General features: G+C 42.2%; 1 protein-coding gene across 1 annotated transcript in view; it reads left to right on the forward strand.

Moving 5' to 3' along the window:
* The window catches only part of VAPB (VAMP associated protein B and C), a 30,425-nt gene that overhangs the window by 2,162 nt on the left and 12,477 nt on the right, over nt 1-15,786 (forward strand). Inside the window, exon 2 of the mRNA XM_027710691.2 lies at nt 13,652-13,804. Within this exon, the coding sequence (XP_027566492.1) occupies nt 13,652-13,804 (153 nt within the window). The remainder of the gene's footprint in view (nt 1-13,651; nt 13,805-15,786) is intronic.

A 15,786-nucleotide genomic window follows, 5' to 3' on the forward strand; every position in this document is an offset into this window, starting at 1 on the left:
ACGCTGCCTGGTGGTAGGGCTGAAGTGGTTTTGTCACCTTAGCGAATAGTTGCATTTATTTCCAGAGCATTGCTTGGCCCCCTGCGAGTAGATCCAGACTGGCAGAGGTCATGGAGCTGCTGACTGGTCTGGGTGTGCTTCCTCATGGTGTGCACTAAAAGGTCTCCTGCTTAATGTAGGAAAATGAGATTGGACTGTGAACCAAGTGTCTCAAACTCTGGAAATGGATAAATGGCTTAATCAAAATGCAGACAGGTAGAAAAGGCAGAAAATTGTTACAGCTTGTGCTGTTTGAGTGCTCTGTGTAGCTCTTCAATATAAAATCTAGAGGGAGGATGTTGGGAATAAGTGAATGAGGATTTCTTCTCTAACACGTCCCAGTCACTGTGGGGTTGCAACCATCTCTCTCTTGGCCTCCACTTTCACTTGTAAAGGGTTGAAGACCTTTTTGAAGCAGCTTTTTTAGCCCCTTGGTTTGCAGCGAACCTTCTAAATTCGGCTGGAGGTCTGTTTCAAAATACCGTGCTTGTGTCTTGTTTGAAAAAAATATCAAAGGAGTTTTTCATGCTGGAATTTTTTTTTTTTTTCACAGCATGTGAACATGAGCAGGGGTTGTCTTTCCTCCCGCCTTGCATCTCCTCCACCCTAGCACACACGCTCCAAAATAGCAGCAGCATGTGCTGTGCTGAAATGCAGCTGCGAGTCGTGGGAGGCTGGACACCATTAGGTGCCTGGAGGTGCCCGTTTCCCTGGTCTTTGATGCCATGTGAAACAGGAGCTTCACTGCCTTCAGTGGCTTCCTTCACTTCTTGGTTGTTGTAGATCTGCAGCCCAGGGGAGAAATCATCCAACTAAAGGTTTACATCTCAGGCTTTATTGGTAACAAAGGGTGACAAACACCGTTGTTATACATGACGTTTACGTTTATGTTTCCCCTTTTCTTTTCTTCTTTTTTCTTTTTTATTTTTTAACCTAAGAGATAAAGTCAAACATTCTGCCAAGAACTTATTGCAACATTCAAGGCTCTGACTTTAGGAATTGCTAGATTTAAGCTTGGACAGGGATATGTGGAATTGTGGCCCCTGTTGCCTGGTGCTGTGTGTTAGTGCCACGCTCGTGCTGCAGGCATTGCCTCCTGCACCTCACAGGAGGGCAGGCCAGCCTGTCCTTTCAGGCCATCGGGAATAGAGATCAGCTGTTTAATGTCAGCAAGTAAAATTCTGTTAAAATATAGCCTGTTTCAAAACGTGCCTGGGTCAGTGGTGTTTGAGGTGCCGCTGGACTCTGCAGACACGGTGTCTGGGCAGGGCTGTTCAGGAGGGGTCGCACAGAACGGAGGGGCTGTAGCTCAGGGACGTTTCAGGAGCGTTTTTGGAGGTTTGCTCCAGGTTAGGCTGGACTTATGACTCAGCACTCTGTCCGTGCTCCCCAAGTGGCTCACGGCAGTACTGCCAAACAGGGATTAGTGCCTCGCAAAACTCTGCGAGTCACTGCCAGTTGGAAATGCAGGTTCCTGTCCCCAGTTCGTGATTTCACACCTATGCAAAATGTCACTGTGTAGCTTTGCTTTCTGCAAAGGGCACAATAATACACCAGAACAGCCAATCCTCTGCAGTCCTAATAGGAGGGATTCAGACTTGGCCTGGAGCCTAGAGTTGGTTCCAAGCTGTCACCTGTCACTGGCTCAAGTGCATCCCCTGGGTACATCAGAGCTGCAGCCCAAAGGTGTGGCCTTGGCCTGTGTAATATGCTCGGTCCAACAGCGTATCTGCAACAGTGTAAGTGTTCAATATTTAGTATTTAGCCCCAGTCCCATGCAGTTTGTGTAACCTGCAGTACCGTGGTTGGGTGGCTACCACTCCCTGACGAGACATCTGAGCTCCTGCAGATCAGGCTGTATGGAGGGGAGATCTGGACATTGCAGTGCAAGTGTGCAAAGCCTCCTGGATCCCACATGAATGTCCCATTCCTACCAGATACCAGGGGAAGGCTCTTCAATCCAGCAGTCCAGTAATGTTTGGGATGTAAGATCAGTGTTCACTGAGCCTGCAGTTGCCAAGTCTCAGAGCAGGGGTTGAGGACTTGGTCACACACTGCTGCTGGGCCATATAGTTCTGCCTCCACCCCTGTCCTGATCCATCAGGGATGATTGAACACTCCTGCACTGAAGGTATTGGGAGGGATTTAACTCTCATTCTGTTCTGTACTGGATAAATAGGGATTTCTAGTCACTGCCACAGGAACAGGCCATGTTTAAGAATGTAAAATACTGACAGTGTTGTAAGAAGTTGCCTGTTTAGTGTAATAAATATGCATCTTTTAAGCTGAAAATTTACATGCTGTTTTCTTTAAACTCTTAGAGCCCTCCTGGTATTTATTGACAGCAGAATGGCAGTCAGTGCTAGGATTTCCTTACTCTTTGAAGGCTGCTGTGCCATTGGCTCTCTACTTTTCTGCTGAAAAATGTACCAGCCCATGCTTCCCTCTATCTGGCCTGATTCTGAGTAAAATCATTGTTACTGCATTAAATATGACTAAACCTTTGCATCTCTCTACATATTTGAATTTGATTATCAAGTTATAGGCTTAAAAAGAGTATTTAAATAAAAGGCAACTTCCTAAATCTAAACAAATCTAACCCAAAATGTAGCCCAGTTACCAAACAAAATCAGTCCTTCTCTAGTGCAGTTCATGCTATGCTCACTTTTCTTGCAGCTTAGCTAAAATCAAAAACTTATTCTATTAAGTGTTAGTTTATTTGTATACTGAATTATTCTGATTTCACGTGCTCCATTAGTTTTATAATTACTTCAGTGCTTTGCATAGACCCTTCACTTTAAAAGAGAGGTATTTGAAGGAAAATACCTGGAGGCAAAAGCACAATAGTGATGCACTGGGAGTGTCTTACAACACATCTCATTTTTTTGAAAGGTGGAATAAGTTGAAGATTATGCTTCTTTTGAGCTTCCTTAATCTGCTGCTGTCCTGTGCACTAACAGCTCCACTGGGAAAGGGGACAGGAATTGTACATGTGGGGACTAACAGAAACTTGGAGTAGGATGGTTGGAGCACCAAATAACAACTGAGATGTGTGAAGCAGTCAAGGAGGTTTAACTGTATCTTCTGTTAAATTTAATTAATGTATTTAGGTCTCCCAAGACTATTTCCAAAAATACCACAATCTGCTTGAAGGCTTTGGCCAATGTGATTTATGGGTTAAGGACTTCTGAATAATTTTGTACTGCATAGATTTTGAGAATTCCAGATGAAGTTACGAGCATTAATGGGATCAAAGTATTACTGTTTCAGGGAAAGACCTAATGCAGTGATAAAATTTGTTATTTGGCCATTGTTTCTCTTAGTTTTATGTGATTTTGTGTTTTAAGTATGACCAGCTGCTTGCCTTTACTGTAAGGGAAGGGACACACATATTCATAACTTCCTGTTCCTTGGGAATCCATGTTTGTGCATGGATTTTCAGCTCACTTTGAGCTGTGGAACCATTGCAATGAGACATGAAAAAGTTTGTCGAGTTTGTTATTTAAAGCTCATCAGGATGGCGGATTGCCAGTGGCTGATGGGATGTGACCTCTATTCATCACTTCAGAAGATGGGACTGATAACAAATTATATTGAAAATACACATCTAAGAAGTGGCTGTCTCAAGCCCTGGGAACGTGGCTGTCATGGCAAAATAGAGGCACAGTTAATGTATCAGAGTGGATGCAGGTTCACACTGGTGCTTAGCAGTAAATTGTATTTCCCAGCTGCTCCCCTGCATGTGCAATGTCCTATCACCCGTGAAAGAGGAATATGGAGTAGGAATTTGCCACAGGAGTTTCTGATAGTTCCTTCTCACTGGAAAATAAATTATTACCTATTTTTTCCTCACTGCACAGGTTTTATAAATGAAAAGCTTATGTAGTCATGCAGTGCTTTATTTCTTTTAAAATTGGTCAGCTGCCTCTGAATACAAGAGTGAATTTTGTTTAATTGCTCTCTAATTCAGAATTAGGACTGTAAGAATTCAAGTACAAACCTTTAAATAGATTGTCAGATCTGTTTTGAAACTCAACTGGAAAAAAAGCATCATCACCATAGCAAATGATCCAACTTCATGAGCTCAGGTCAGCTTACATCCATGAACAAATACCCAATTTTCAAAGCAGCTTAATTTGTTGTATGCAGCCAGCTCTGGAAGGTATTGATTGCATCAAATGAGTTTTGAATCAAATGAGCAACTTCTGCATATGTTATAATGCAATTTTTGTAGAAAACTGGGCGAGTGAGGGTTTGTCTTGTTTCTGAGGGCCCCTCAACACAGCTTTCTGCCCAGCTGAGGGTGCAGGAATCAAATGACCCTTGCTAATTCTGCCCTCATCTTGCAGTCACACTCATTTTCTACTATCTTGTTACCATATTGGTCTTGTATTTGCTGCCTGCTGGGAACAGCTAATAACTACTGAATGCATTTCATAGTCAGTACAATAACAGCCTTTTTTACTTTCCCTGTCACTGTGGCTGCTTGGCTTTGAAAGCTTTATTGATGGTGTTTGCAACAAGTTCTGTTTGTGGTCACAGCTGTCGTTTCAGGCTTAAATTTCATCTTTGTGTTTGTAAGGAACGTGAGCTTTAACATTATCATCCTGCTGCTGCAAGTTGTTTGTTTGGCTTTTTTTCTCTAAGTAAATCCTCCCTGATTAGGTCAGGAATTCTTCCCAGTTAGACCTCTCTGGATGAGGGACTCTGGCACTGCTGTGGCAGTTCCTACCAGCAGGAACATTGAAGGCTCCTTTCATTGTCTTCCTGTGCCATGACCAGAGGCAGAAAGGAAGCCTAGTTCACGTACAGCTATGAATATTTAAGTACCAGTCTGTCTAAGCTGGGGGCCAGACTCATGCTAAATCTCTTCCTCTGGTGTTTGACCCAGTATTTATTCGACATAAAAATGCTTTCAGACCTGCTTTGTAGCCCGAGTGTCAGTGGGGGCATACAGGATGTTTTCTGAGATGTCTGGGATGTTGTTGAATTTAAAACTTGGCCTGCTGGGCAACCTTTCCTAAAGAGGGGTTTGTGCCATCGGTCTGGAACCGCTGTCACAGTCTTGCTGCCATTGAAAACGTGTGCAGAGCAAATCAACCATTTCCATGTTGAATTCAGTGCAGGGTTAAAATGCACATGGATCGAAGTGATTCCGTGTTTACACCAGCAAGACAGTCCAGACCTAGAGCTGAGAGAGTCTGTCCTTACTGTATTAGAGCAGTTCTGAGAATTGCTTACTTCATCTGTAATTCTTCTGGCCTCAAAAACATCTGTACAGTTTGGGTTCTGCTGCTGCCTGCAGTACTTATCCCACGTTATTATAAATACTTCATGAAAATAATCTCTTTACTAAACTTCTTTCGTGTCTAGTTCTCCGAGCTGTAAACGAAGTCCCTCATACCATGGTGCATGGATTAAAGATTTTATCATTCTAAATTTAATCCTGTTTTCTTGGTTGGTTTCCACGACTGGTGGAAAAATAGAGAAGGGGGAGGTTTGCCTGGTGATCCAGTTACTTAGGATGCAGATTATAAAATCATGTAGGTGTGGGGATCACTATGGAGCCAAATCTTATGTTTTTGAAAGCAATTTAAAAGGCCTAATTCAAATTAGTTGTGCTTCTAGAAGGCATGTCAAATGACTGTGTCATTCTTTAAGGAAAAAAAATGGCACTTCTTTGTTTTTCTCAAGACTGCTCCTCTCCATGGAACCAGTTACTTCATCCTTATTATCCTTATTGGTGCTTCCAGTGCTTCTCCCAGCAGTTCACCCTCTCCCTTGTGCAGTTTCATGTGTGTTGGATGTTGATATTTGCAACTGCTGCTTCTTGTGAGATGGGAATTAACAATTTATTTTGAATCCTCTCAAAATATTTGCATTTCCTCTGGTTTGTAGTGTCTCCTCTTCTGGCCTTCCTACATTTTAACCAGAGTAGGAGCAAAGATGTAAGGGCAGGAAGATTTATTTTTTTTTCCTTTATTTTTATACAGCTGGTTTTACACTGTGTTTACTGGTGTCATACAGTGGTGCAGATGATCGCTGAATCATGGAATTGTTTAGATTGGAAAAGACAGAAGTTTAGGTTTGAGGAACACAACTTGACATTTGTTCTATGCCAGACTGTAAAAGATGTGAGGCATTGTTTTTTCAGATAAAGTTTTCTCACTGCTTCTGACTAAATATCTGATTTGGTTTGGGGTTTTTTCCTTTGATCTTGAAAATACAGTTAATAGGATAGTTTTCAAGTGGCTCCCCTGAAATATATCTTGCTAAATTCAGGTTTCCTTCCTTATTTGTAGCTATAAATAGTATCCCACTGCCTATTTAATGTGGTTTGGGGTTTTTTTAAACTTATTAGAAAAGCAGCTGCTCTTTGTGCATCCCAAAAATCTCTAATTTTGCTTATTTCTTCTGGTATTTCCGATTTGTGCATAGTTTTGCACTTAAAATATTTGCTCATTTGCTATTTAAGTTGCACATCACATTTGTCTATTTGAAGAGTATATGTGAGCATAAAATTAGAGTAGTTAAGTTGCTCCTTCCCTTACATTTTGATGTGCATTTGAAATGGAGATTAGTGATGAAAATTAGACCGGGAAAAATTACTTTGCAAGAAAAAGTGTGGTTTGGGTTGGTGATTAAAGTCGTGATGCTTCTTCCAGAGAGACACTTTGCATTGACTTCAGGCTTCAGCAGTGTTTTTGCCAGGGAGTTTTGCACATCAGCCCATCCATCATCCTGCTGCTCTCCAGTGCTGCATCCCCACTTCTCCCTGGGCTTTGTTCCAGTGTCCTGAAATCCCGGGGATGGGGCTTCAGGCCACGGACAGGAAAGAGTTTTCCTGTGAGTGGCTCTGGTACATCACTGAAACATATTCTGAGCTGTTTTCATACCTGGCGAGGGCTGGGGCGCTGATATCTGTGAGCACAGTAATACGATCTGTTCGCTGCTAAAAGGCTCTGAAAGCACAGTTGAAACAGAGATACACCTCTAAAAACTCACCAAGGCTGCTCTCAGGCTCTTGTTTGTGCAACCGTGTGCAGAAATGTGTTTGCAGTTTAGGACGTGGAGAAAACATTTCGTGTTGTGCGATTAAGTTCGCTCTAAGTCATGTTTGGGTGTAATAAAACTCTAAGGGGATCAGCTGGGAAAAAACAAATGACACTGGTACCAAAATTACGTGAAGGACATATTCCTGTGTTTCTCTTGGCAAGCTTATGTGTGGCCTCTCAGTTCTTAAAACTGTCAAGTCAGACTGTTAATGATCCTCAGAGGGATAAAGGTGACAAAAATTATGTACTAATAGATACCCTGAAAATAGTCTTCAGTCTCATGTTTGTTGGGGTTTTGGGTTTTTTTCCTCATTAAGCATGAGGCACACTCAGAAAAATAATTTATACCAAAAAAGACCAGAGAAGGACACTGATTAATCCATCCAAATGGAATAACTTACTACCAGCCTTGCTTCAGCTTTGGCATCTGGATCATGTAATTTTGTTGAATTTCTGCATCTTGGGTTTTTTCTCCCTCTTAGGTCACTTTATTGATTACACACTTCTTAAAAAAATCGCTCCACTGCATCAGCTATTGCATGGGGAGTGATTTGGATGTTGCTTCTATTTCTGTAATGTATTTTTCATCAAGGTATCTACTGCTTGACACAGCAGAAGTGGAAGTGACCACTTCCCTTCGAGGGCTCTCTTGTTTGAGGAGGTGGGTGCTGGCAGTAAAGCCATTGATTCCACTAATTCCTTCTAAAATCTCAGCTGAGCTTGAAAGGTTGGCAAGTGGTTTACACAAGGATTTGTCTTAAAAATAATTACCAAATTTGGAGTTGTTGGGGCCCTCTCAGTGAGTTCCTTGTGAAATCAGATGTTTGTGCAACACAGGCTCTTCTTCTCATTTTTTGACTTCTTCGATTTCCAAAGTTGCGGATGCTCCCTTAATTATGAATGTCTCCAGAGCCAGATGATGATGATGATTAAAACTTGGCACACAGTACTTTTTAAAACACTAATCTTCACAAGATTCTGTGTAATTAGGTAAGTATTCTCCTGACTTTACAGAGAGGGAAACTATAAGGGTCCAAACCTGCTTCTGTTTTGGAGTTGCTGTCAACTCTTAAGGCTCTTAATAGCAGAAGATCAAGCCCTTAAGTGATTTGTCTAAAGACAAGTAAGATGGTGGGAGAGTTTGATTGGATCTTGGGTGTTCTTGATTCACAGGCACCTGGCTGATAGCTCAAGATGTCTTGCTTGACATTTCAGCTCTTTTCATCTTAGTGTTTATCGTCAAAGGTCATCAGCTTTATATATAACTTTAAAAAGAAGCAAACAGTAAGTCAAGTTCTTCACCTGTTATTGAGCCCTCTTGCACATCACCAGTGGTTTTATTTTGCCTGTCTCTCTAATGCTGATAGACATCCAGAGAAATGAAATGGGAGAAATTGAGGAAATAAAATGAAATCACTTGGTACTGTCAGAGGCACAGTAAAGGAGCAACTCAGATGTGAAGATGAGAAAAGTGGCAAGTAGAAAGACAGAAATAGTCAGATGGAGAGATGGCTGTTTTGGGAAGGGAGCCTCAAGTATCACATTCAGCCCCACCCTCTCCACTTGCACATGAAGGGTCAGTGTGGCCCTTTTCACCGAGTGAGTTATTGCTCCATGTGGATGGACATCTCCTAGTCGTGTGTGCGATTTGGGCTCTTGAGAATAGTCACAAAAGAGTTTAGCTTTCCCCTTCCCTGGTTTCCACCATCTCCCTTAATAAAGATTCCTTGGTTACCTTTCTATGGCTGATTAATGTGTCAGGTGGTTAATGAATTTCCTCTGACACATCAGTGGGACTAAACCATGGTGAAATACATCCTTCCCCTCCTATTATTGCATTCCACTGCTCCCCACAAAGGAAGTACAAGAGAGGTTATCTCACTAGAAGCTCTGCCTGTATTTCTGGCTGTTTCCAATTACCTTGCTCTAGGGTACGTGTCTGTGGTGAGCTGGAGTGGCAAAAGTTCTTTAAGGAAAGATGCTGAAAGTGCATCTAAAACACTCTGGGAGGAGCACGGGCAGCTGGATGAGAATTTACCCTTAGTCTTGTGGGTCAGTGGGTGCCACTTGAACATGGCTACAATTCTGTCAAGTAATCCTGCAAGGCTTTTCTCTGAAAAGTTCACTAAATTTTTTAGGGGATGCCTGGCTTTAAACAGATGAGAATTTGCACACAGAAATAATGCATGTGCCTTAATTACTTTCAACAGCTATGCCAACACGAGTGTGACTGCAGTGCCTATGGCTGGATGTGCTTGCTGGCTTTAACCTGCTAACTGTGAGACCTTGCTGCCTTAATTTGGCAGAATGCTGAGCAGGAGGATGCAGTTTGCTCGATGCCAGGTCTGAGTGCTGCTTGATCTGGCTGAAAACTGATTCTCCCTCTTCTCTTCCCCACTGCCCCCTCCCTCGCTCCCTGCCTGGTAAGTGGATTAATTTGCAGCCCCGGCAGCTCCCTGGCTCGGCTCTGGGCACACACTGTGCAGCCTGCACAGGCAGGTGGGGAGAGGAGAGGTCAGAACACCTCCCTGGCAGCAGTGAGATGGACTCATGCAGGAATAAAGCAACCCTGGGACTGTGGCCCACCTGATGTGTGTAGTTAATTATAAAGATGTTGTAGTATTTGCAGGTACAAATCTGCCAAGGACTGTCCCCGGTGGGTCTGAATGTTCCTGCCCAACCTGTGCCATCAAAGCTTTCCCCCTGCTGATACTTGTGCTAACTTCTTTCACATGCCAGACAGTATGAGGACTGTTTATTTGCTGTGTTAAAGCATGGAATTTTGGTTGAGGTGAGAATGGTTGTATTAAGGTTCAGTACAAATGTACTGGGGAACGTGGTTTCTGTGAGGAGCAAGAATCTCACAGTGAGTACTGTGCTGATCAAAAAGCTATCAGCCTGGATTTGCTGGTACAATTATGGGCAATTTTTATTGCAAGGAGAGTTATTTAAAATTTAAATAGAGTTGACACCGTGTTCTTTTGACCTAATTCCCAGACTTTTGTATCATTACTGAAATGATGTGGGGTATTATAACACAGTGCACTGCAGAATGGCACTCCTAGGAAAGATTGATATGCACTGGGGTTTGAATAGGAAATGAAGTGTGGCTGATTCTGAGGTAAAGCTGTGATCTTCACATGGGAAGGATTGGATGTGTAGCTCCTTGGGTGGAAAGCCACAGCTGTAGCTTGACACTAACCCTTCTGAAAAGTGAAAAACCATGGTACCTCTTACTGTTGGTTGTTTCATGAGTCTAGGAGATGATGTTTCCATTCCTTTCAGTAATTCTGCTAGTTTGCATATCACTTGATGCCCAGTTTGCATTAACACAAGTTGACTTTATTTTGGCAGGAAAAAGTCATCAAGCCCTTGTGGAATATTTCAGACTTTCACCACCAAATTCGGTTTACTACATTCTTCCTTGTAGACAGCTCGCTCCCGTGACAACCCTGTGTCAGATGATGCATGTACAGACCCTGTTTCCCATAACTTTGTCCTTGGGATGACACCAGTGGCATTTTTCTCATGATCTCTTGAAAAAAACACATGAAGAAAACCAGTTGGGCTGATTTTAAAGTGCAAATTGTCATTTGGAAAGCACCCTGCCTTAGTATGAGTTTCACTTATTTAGGAATATTATGAGCAATAGAAAAAACATTCAAAACAAAATAATGAAGTGAGAGTTGTGGTTTTAACCCAGCTTCTGGTTAGGAACAGAGTAAGAGTCAGTCCTCACTTGCTTTTACCCAAGTACCATCCAGATGCACCAGTCTGACTGAACTGCCCTCACAGCCCACCTTGGGGGTACAGGCATTGTCCAGGTGTTGCATATATTTGTATAAATTGTAGTGAGGACAAAGTGATCAGGAAGAAGTGCAGAGCATTTTATCTTGCTGTATCTGTGTATGAATGCAGAATTCCTGATGCCTTGCACTGGAAAATGAAGCTCCAGGGTAGATGTGTGTCCTGTAGGACTGTTAATACCCACTCCAGCCTTATCTGCTGTGCTCACATCCAGATGTTGGAAAGCAGAGGTGTATCTCCAGTAAAGAATTAGCTTGTGTTTATCCTGAGATAGTTCTCCCACAAACCCCAACCCCCCCAAAAAACGTGTAGCCTTGGCTATAGTAAGCTAACAACAGGCTATCAGGGTTTCATTTCAGCCCGACTTGGCAGTCCATGGGCCTTGCTCTCCAAAGACAGGGCCAGCCAAGCTGATAATATTTCACTGCCATGCCCCAATTACCCCTGAGTTAATACTGTTGCCTATTTATTTTTTTACACACTTCACAACACCTACAATGGCACGTTAATCCTGTGTTTGTCTGCTGTGTTTTGCTTTGCTGCAGTGTTTGGCCAGCAGTGCCGTGAGGAGTTGTGCCTCACACAGGTTTGCTGGAAGCAGATGTCAGCCTTCCAGTACAGTTGTGCTGGCTGACCTGCAGAACCTGTAACTGGGGGAAAATGGAGCTAAAGAAGCTGTTTAAAGCTTAGTGGACAGAACAGAAGAGCAAACATCAAGCAGACAAGAAGAAATTAATTCCATCTGCCGGAAGGTTTTGCTGCCAGATATTTTGGTATGATCTCTGTTAGCAATAAGTAACTCCATTTGGAAATTATTTTACACACAGAATTGTTGTCGTATTACTGTTTCAAACAGCAGCTCTTTGCTGGGGCACACAAATCCCACAAGCCTTCATGGATCAGCCAAATAAAAACATGGTATTTCCCCCAGGAAATCTATCCCAGCACGCAGAGCAGGAAAGCACTGCTGAGGATGCAGCTGCATATGCAGGGCTTTGCTCAGCCCACCCTCCCTCTGTGCTGGAATAGCTCAAGCTGTAAGTTTTTAGTAAAGACACATCCTTAATGCTTAGGCATCCTGTAATTTCTTCTGAAATGTTGAGACTTCTCCCAGATAGAGCTGTTTTGAAGATCTGCCACTGTCTTTACACACCTGAATGTCTGCTGGATTTTTCTGATAGTTTGGCTTGTTTAACTTCTTTAACAACTCGTGGCTGCTTCTGCCCAGTTATTTTCCATGAGCTTCAAGTCTCTCTCTGCATGCAGAACACAGAGAAAATTTGACAGCTGTGTTTCATTCCCTTTCACATCAGTGTTTCACCAGGCACAGGTTTAGTGAAATCTTTGCCACGGGATCTGAAAATTTTATTGCTTCAATTTTTTTAGCTCCCAGGTTGCATTGTAAGTGCAAAGCTGGTCTGTTCAGAGCACAGGCAGAAATGGTCCTACATTGTTGTCTGGTGGGAGAGTTTTGTGTGTGTGATTGTTTTGGGGTTTTCCTCTTCTAATTCCTTTAAACAAACTGAGGATAAAGGTTGCAGGACTCAGGTACTGCTACAGCTGTATGAAATGTCATCTTGGGAGACAAATTTGTGTGATAAATTTGTAGAAAAAGTATCACACTTAAATTACCTTAAGTCAACCATGCTTTGGGAGGAGGATGGTGAAATATTGCCTGCCAGTATTTTTATTTTCATCGTCATTCCTGTAAGGAAAAGTTCAATGCCTTTTTTTTGACCAATTTGCTTTTACTCCTGAGGACAGATGAAGATATTTTATTCAGGCATCAAATTAATCGCTTCTATGCAGAAGACATTTGATCAAAGTGTGGTTATATTTCTTTTAATTTTACTTCTTTACCATCTGTAAAACGCTATAGTCGTGTGCTGCCTGTCTGATTTATCAGTGTCTTGTGGGAAATCAGTAACGAGCCTTTCCTCTAACCTGAGGGATTTGGGCAGTTCCAATTACATAGTGAACCTGGGAGAAATGGATTTGCCTGCACTTGGTGCTGCAGAACTTGACAATGGTTTGATTCTGGCTTTGCTAATATGGAAATCTTTGCCAGTGCTCTCAGTGTCTAAAAATTTCCCTGTTTCCACGTGGTTATTTCCTGCCCTGGGTGAGGTAGGCTATTTTATTTCTTCTGGTTTATAATTTCTAGTAGCCAAGAGAGTTATTACAAAAAAAAAAAACACCAAAAAGCAAACGTGCTAGGGAAAAGAAAATGTGTCCTAAATGCTTGTTTTGTTGGTTTTGGTGTGGCATTCCGGAATACCTGGTGGATTCCTGGTTCTCTGGAGGTACAGCTTCACATGCAGATGGATCTATAGTAGCCCCTTTGTTATCATTCCCTGCCTGGTTAACAAACCGTATTTGCTCACAGTTTATCACCTCCAACGTGGGTGTATGTGGTGTCTCTGTTAGCCTGGCTTCGCTGGGATGGAGGATCTGTGATGCAGCAGGGAATTTGGCATCCTCTGAATGCCATGTTGTGGTGCTGGCACAACGTGTGAATGATTTCCCCCTTTTGTCTGGCAGTTAATGATCATTTCAGCTGTTGGGCTGGAGCCGCAGCAGGGCCGGGGCGCCGGCTTTGCGTGCGCGATTATCTGTACGTGCCGCAGATGGAAATTGGACATCTAATTACTTTATAAGATTTGTGAACAGAGATTTAGAGCCTGCTTAGCCTCTGCTTGAAAAGTGCTTTCTGTGTGATTTCAAGTCTCGCTTCTCTCTCTCCTCCCCAGGTCCTTTCACAGATGTTGTCACTACAAACCTGAAGCTCGGCAACCCCACAGACAGAAATGTTTGCTTCAAAGTTAAGACCACAGCACCACGTAGATACTGTGTAAGGCCCAACAGTGGAATTATCGATGCAGGAACATCAATTAATGTTTCTGGTAAGCCATTCAAGCAGTTTTTTGGTGATTTGAAAGTAGCTTCTTTTAATCAATTGCTGGGAATGCTTTGCAGCCTGAAGGTATTTTGTTGAACCCAATAAGTCGTGTTTTCCTGGAGAAGCAGCCATTTCACATAGCCTGACTTCCCTTATTCCTGGTCTAGCAGCAGTAGGCTTGGTTTTACATCATGTTTTGGAGAGGAAAAGGACAGAAATACATAAATGATTGATATGGCTCATTAAGAGCCTCAGCCAGCCTATCCAAAGCAGTGCTGCTGCAGCCCTGCCCTCCCTGTGGGATTATTTTTGTAGTTAGTTTTTTGCCAGCTTAACTTCCTGAACCAGCTCACCATGGGGTCAAACAAGTGCTTGGGTGAGCACATCAGGGGAAGAATAAATCTGGGTGGACTGCAGCCACTGGTTTAGACTGGTGTTGGCTGTTGCCAAACTGTCTTTGATATAACCAACAATGAAAACGTTTACTTTCAATCCATGTTTGTGTTCCCTGAAGATTCAGTATCCTTTGGTGTTAAAAATGTCAAATGACTAAATCTTTGCTGTTCCATAGGAAAAGTTAATGATTTTCTCTAATGAGTCAGTAGCTCTTGACTTGCCTAAGTTTGGTAATGGAAAAAACAAAGGAGTGACTTACTTTGAAAGCATAAAGAGCTGAGTATTCCCATGAACAGAATGTCTGCATATTATTAACTCACTGATGATACATGCCTGAAAACAGTATTTTCTCAATGACTTCTCTCATCCATGTTTTTAATAAAGAATTCTACCAAAACACATAGTAGTAGCATATTGCATGAATGAGGTCTCACTTTTTAGGTAAGAAAATAATTTCTATAAATATGCAGATTTGCTTTGCTATTTTTAAAAGAATTTAATGTTTTCATGATAAGAAAAATTACTGATAGGTTATAGAGTTTGCTATTAGTGTCTTAGCAACCTTTCCTAGCCTGGAATAAAAAATTTGGGGAGCTAAACCCACTGCTTTTTACTTGAAAAAAAATCAACTTGTACAAATCAAGACTTCAGGTTTTTTACTTTATAAAATGTAAAACATTTTAACACCTCGCCCTTGGGGAGCTTGCTTCAACAAAATAAAAATTGCTCCCAAAAATACTTTGCACTGTAACATTAAGCAAGTCTAATCCTGTAGGTCTTCCTGGACATGCCCACATTTGCACACTCATTGATCTGTTGCCGTTGGGATTTCTGTGTCAAATTGAGCGTGCAAAGGGCTGCAGGATCGTGCCTCAATTGCACTGGGAGCTACAGGTGGGGCAGGCAAAGCACTTCTGCTTCAGGAGAAGGCCAGCACGTACCCAGTGAGCTCTGAAATGACTAATATGTAAATGAAAAAGCTCTCTAGAGAGAAATAGAGATTTTTAAAAGTCGGGACAATTCCCAAGTAAAGCTGTCTGTCATCTCTCCTAGCTGCAGGCAAGCATATCAAATGCATTGAAATCAATGAAATGATAATGAAAATTAGCATGGTTTCTAGCTACAAATTATCTTCATGCTATAAAGATGTGGTTGCTTTTAATCTTGCAGATGAACTTTCAGAATGAAAAGCCTGCTTCCTTTGCAGGCTCTTACCAGGCTTTTTAATGTCGTCTTGATCTCAGCGTTGAGTGTTTTCCTAAACCTCTGCTCACAGTGTCCCTTTGCTCCACCTTGAGCAAATACAGTACAGGAGGGTGTTTGTAGGAACCATCTCATGTTATGCTACCAGCAACTTGCCTTTGCAGCCTCACTCTTCCCAGTGGCACAGCAGATAGTGTGGATCTAGTCCAGGACTTAAAGTATCCCATTATGAGACTGCCATGCTAACCCCGAGCTGTGCTTTCCTCTTGCTTACATAGCTTTACAATTTTCCATTTCTGGTGACTTTATTTATAGTGATTTATGATTTGGTTAGTTTTGAAAATGGCTGTGGTGTATTTAATCACAAGCTCACATGTGTGTTCTAAT

Source organism: Pipra filicauda, unplaced genomic scaffold, assembly GCF_003945595.2.
Source record: "Pipra filicauda isolate LSUMZ 115617 unplaced genomic scaffold, ASM394559v2 scaffold13_size5146498_pilon, whole genome shotgun sequence".
Lineage (NCBI taxonomy): Eukaryota > Metazoa > Chordata > Aves > Passeriformes > Pipridae > Pipra > Pipra filicauda.